This window comes from Gobio gobio (assembly GCF_949357685.1).
Source record: "Gobio gobio genome assembly, chromosome: 9".
Lineage (NCBI taxonomy): Eukaryota > Metazoa > Chordata > Actinopteri > Cypriniformes > Gobionidae > Gobio > Gobio gobio.
In genome coordinates, this window is record NC_137115.1 from 57,450,813 (window position 1) to 57,455,812 (window position 5,000).

The window sequence follows — 5,000 nt, forward strand, 5'->3', positions numbered from 1 at the left end:
CCTCACGCACTGAAGTGCAGAACAGCGATGACTCACAGCACGCGTGACGTCACACACTCACCTTAAACAACTCCAGTAGTTACACACACACACACACACACACACACACACACACACACACACACACGTTATACAGGTGATAAACACACTTTATATGTTTGTGATTTGGGACTTTCTTTCTTTCTTTGGTGTAATTATTACTCTGTGTTTCTCCCCGGGCGGTAAATCCGCTGCTGTAAAGCCTATTATCCAATTTGCACGCGTAAAGTGGGTCGCGCGCGCGTTGATTGATCGCCGCGCGCGTCTTTTTCCTAATTGCGTTCACGTGAGGCGATCACCGTTTATCGATATAAATGTATCGATGAGGCGCTCGCGCACTCTCTAAAAGTAATGAGAAAGGGAAGCGAAGAAATGTCCGCCGTGCACAACGCGTTCCTGCGCTGCGTCGCGTTCCTGCTGCCGCCCTCTTGGCTTCAGTTTTGCTGGTGGGTTGGGGAGGCGTCATGGCCCAATCCCAGGGCTCGATTCAAACACACAAAGCCTCTTACATATGAGGAAGTGGCTGCTCAAGACGAGCCCAAACGCGTCGCCGCTTCCTCCTCTGACAGCCCCGCGCTGCCGCCGCCGCCGGATCCGTCTCCGTGGCGCAAATTTCGGACGCTCCGCTCCGCCGTGGCGCGCTTCCTCTCGGCCGCCTTTGATCTCCACAAGCGCTTGGGAAGTTTGTGCTCGCCGTACCGCGTCGCCGTCGTTCCCCCGTCGGAAGAGGAGGCGTTCACGGCTGCGATCATGAGCTCCGAGCCGCCGCCGCCGCCGCCGGACGCGCACCTGCGGGAGATCAGCGCTCCGGTGACCATCACTGTGGCGATCCAGGCGGCGGAGGACGAGGAGCCCGACGAGGAGCCGTCCTTCACCGGCCTCGAGCTCCACACGGGCAGCGGCAGCGACGACGACACCGGGAGACACGACAAGTCCAGGTACAGCCGCGGAGACACGCAGGACACGCGCATCTCATTGATGGATGGATTTATACACACACACACACACACACACACACACACACACACACACACTCACACACACACACACACACACACACACACACACACTCACACACACACACACACACACACACACACACACACACACACACACACACACACACACACACACACACACACACACACACACACACACACACGCCAGGGCTATAAATAGGCATGCTCACAATGCTTGACCCCATAAAAGTGCCCTTTTCTAAATCTGATTCTGTGTGACAGTGAGTGAGGTGTGTGTGTGTGTGTAAGAGGGAGAGTGCGTATGAATGTGTGTGTGTATATATATATATTACACACGAGTGTGTGTGTATACATGAGTGCGTATGTGCGTGTGTGGGTATATGTGTGTGTGTGTGCGCGTGTATACATGAGTGGGTGTGTGTGAGTGTATACATGAGTGTGTGTGTGTGTGTGTGTGTGTGTGTGTGTGTGTGAGAGTGCGTGAGTGTGCGCATGAATGTGTGTATATATACATGAATGCGTGTATACATGAGTGGGTATGTGTGTGTGAGTGTATACATGAGTGGGTATGTGTGTGTGAGTGTATACATGAGTGGGTATGTGTGTGTGAGTGTATACATGAGAGTGTGTGTGTGTGTGAGTGTATACATGAGAGTGTGTGTGTGTGTGTGTGTGAGTGTATACATGAGTGGGTGTGTGTGTGAGTGTATACATGAGTGGGTGTGTGTGTGAGTGTATACATGAGTGGGTATGTGTGTGTGAGTGTATACATGAGTGGGTATGTGTGTGTGAGTGTATACATGAGTGGGTATGTGTGTGTAAGAGTGCGTGAGTGTGCGCATGAATGTGTGTATATATACATGAATGTGTGTGTATACATGAGTGGGTGTGTGTGAGAGAGAGTGTATACATGAGTGTGAGTGTATACGTGTGTGTGTAAGAGTGCGTGAGTGTGCGTATGAATGTGTGTATACATGAGTGTGAATGTATACATGAGTGTGTGTGTGTGTGTGTGCATACATGAGTATGTGTGTATACATGAGTGTGTGTATACATGAGTGTGTGTGTGTGTGTGTGTGTGTGTGTGTGTGTGTGCATACATGAGTATGTGTGTATACATGTGTGTGTGTGTGTGTGTGTGTTTGTGACACCTGTCTCCGCTCATCCTCAGGTAGGAATGGCACCAGACCTGTTGCTCTCCTCATCTCAGGGCGTCGCTCCAGTGACTGACAGATCAGAGTCAGAACAACACCACACACACACACAACACATACAACACACCACACACAACACACGCACGCACAACACATACAACACACTCACACACCACACACACACACCATACGCACAACACATACAACACACACACCACACACACTCACACACCGCACACACACTCACTGGAAATCGAGCGAATAATCAGAGAAATATTGGCTTGAGTGTTTTAGAGCTGCAGATGATCCTCCTCACCCTTAAACTCTAAAGGCATATTCCCCAATGTTAATAATACACTACACGCCCGATCAATGCAAAACATCATTTAGAAGATATTTAGAATCAAATACCCTACGCACTTTTTAAAATATTAAGTTTAATGTATTTGATATGATATACTTTAATGTGTATTTAATCGCTTTAATACAGTTCTTCCACTTTCCACAGACCCTGGTTTATTTTTAAAATCAATTTTTTATTGATATAATATTCATTTATTGAACATGTTTTTACTGGTCTAAATCCGACCGAAACCTCCGGACGTTCCCGATCGGCCAGTTAAATCTGTCCCTCCGCGTGTGTGTGTGTGTGTGTGTGTGTGTGATGGGCAGGTTTAGGGGCAGGGGCAGTGTGTGTGTGTGTGTGTGTGTTGGGTAGGTTTAGGGGCAGGGGCAGTGTGTGTGTGTGTGTGTGTGTGTGTGTGTGTGTGTGTGTGTGTGTGTGTGTGTGTGTGTGTGTGTGTGTGTGTGTGTGTGTGTGTGTGTGTGTGTGTGTGTGTGTGTGTGTGTGTGTGTGTGTGTGTGTGTGTGTGTGTGTGTGTGTGTGTGTGTGTGTTGGGTAGGTTTAGGGGCAGGGGCAGTGTGTGTGTGTGTGTGTGTGTGTGTGTGTGTGTGTGTGTTGGGTAGGTTTAGGGGCAGGGGCAGTGTGTGTGTGTGTGTGTGTGTGATGGGCAGGTTTAGGGGCAGGGGCAGTGTGTGTGTGTGTGTGATGGGCAGGTTTAGGGGCAGGGGCAGTGTGTGTGTGTGTGTGTGTGTGTGTGTGTGTGTGTGTGTGTGTGTGTGTGTGTGTGTGTGTGTGTGTGTGTGTGTGTGTGTGTGTGTGTGTGTGTGTGTGTGTGTGTGTGTGTGTGTGTGTGTGTGATGGTAGGTTTAGGGGCAGGGGCAGTGTGTGTGTGTGTGTGTGTGTGTGTGTGTGTGTGTGTGTGTGTGATGGGCAGGTTTAGGGGCAGTGTGTGTGTGTGTGTGTGTGTGTGTGTGTGTGTGTGATGGGCAGGTTTAGGGGCAGGGGCAGTGTGTGTGTGTGTGTGTGTGTGTGTGTGTGTGTGTGTGTGTGTGTGATGGGTAGGTTTAGGGTGTGTGTGTGTGTGTGTGTGATGGGTAGGTCTAGGGGCAGGGGCAGTGTGTGTGTGTGTGTGTGTGATGGGTAGGTTTAGGGTGTGTGTGTGTGTGTGATGGGTAGGTCTAGGGGCAGGGGCAGTGTGTGTGTGTGTGTGTGTGTGTGTGTGTGTGAGATGGGTAGGTTTAGGGACAGTGTAAGGGGATAGAAAATACAGTTTACATGGTATAAAAACCATTACGCCTATGGAAAGTCCCCATAAAACATGAAAACCCAACATGAGTGTGTGTGCGCGCGTGTGTTGTTGTGAAGCGCTAATGAGTGTCGCTGGAGCTGCTATTGTCTGTCAGCGGCGGTGGGTGGATCATGACGGGCAGCTTTTTGTGCCTGAAGTGTCCCGCCCGCTGAAGTGTGTGTTCTCAGTGGTTCTCCGGCTGTGGGCGGTTCAGCGGCTCCTGAAGGTCACTCAGACGGGTCAGAACCGCGGGTCGGCTTGAGCCGCTCTCCGGAGAGATGGAGGATCAGCCTCTCGCTGCTCAGGCTGCCGGATCGAGGGGGGGCTTGAGGTTTGATAGGAAACAGACGGGCTCCCTGATGGACGTGTGTGTGTGTGTGTGTGTGTCCGCAGTGGCGCCGGGACCAGCGGTGGCGAGCTGGAGGAGGAGAGCTGGCAGCCTCCAGACCCAGAGCTCATCCAGAAACTGGTGGCCCAGATCGAGTTCTATCTGTCGGATGAGAATCTGGAGCACGACGCCTTCCTGCTCAAACACGTCCGGAGAAACAAGCTGGGCTTCGTCAGCGTGAAGCTGCTCACGTCCTTCAAGAAGGTAAGATCGAGATCACATGTTCACTGACACACACACACACACACACACACACACACACACACACACACACATGTTTGTTTTTGTGAAATGTGAGGACATTCCATAGGCGTAATGGTTTTTATACCGTACAAACCGTATTTTCTATCCCCTTACACTGACCTAAACCTACCCATCACACACACACACACACACACACACACACACACACACTGCCCCTAAACCTACACACACACACACACACACACACACACACACACACACACACACACACACACACACACACACACTGCCCCTAAACCTACCCATCACACACACACACACACACACACACACACACACACACACACACACACACACACACACACACACACACACACACACACACACACACACACACACACACACTACCCCTAAACCTACCCATCACACACACACACACACACACACACACTGCCCCTAAACCTACCCATCACACACACACACACACACTGCCCCTAAACCTACCCATCACACACACACACACACACACACACACACACCCTGCCCCTAAACCTACCCAACACACACACACACACACACACACACACACACACACACACACACA

At 50.8% G+C, this 5,000-nt stretch overlaps 1 protein-coding gene across 1 annotated transcript in view; it reads left to right on the forward strand.

Annotated features, from left to right (window-relative positions):
* The first annotated feature begins 81 nt into the window (after positions 1–81).
* larp6a (La ribonucleoprotein 6, translational regulator a) overlaps positions 82–5,000 on the forward strand; it is a 10,280-nt gene continuing 5,361 nt past the window's right edge. The window contains exons 1-2 of the mRNA XM_079825240.1: positions 82–977; positions 4,198–4,396. Of these exons, the coding sequence (XP_079681366.1) occupies positions 391–977; positions 4,198–4,396 (786 nt within the window). The 5' untranslated portion in view covers positions 82–390. The remainder of the gene's footprint in view (positions 978–4,197; positions 4,397–5,000) is intronic.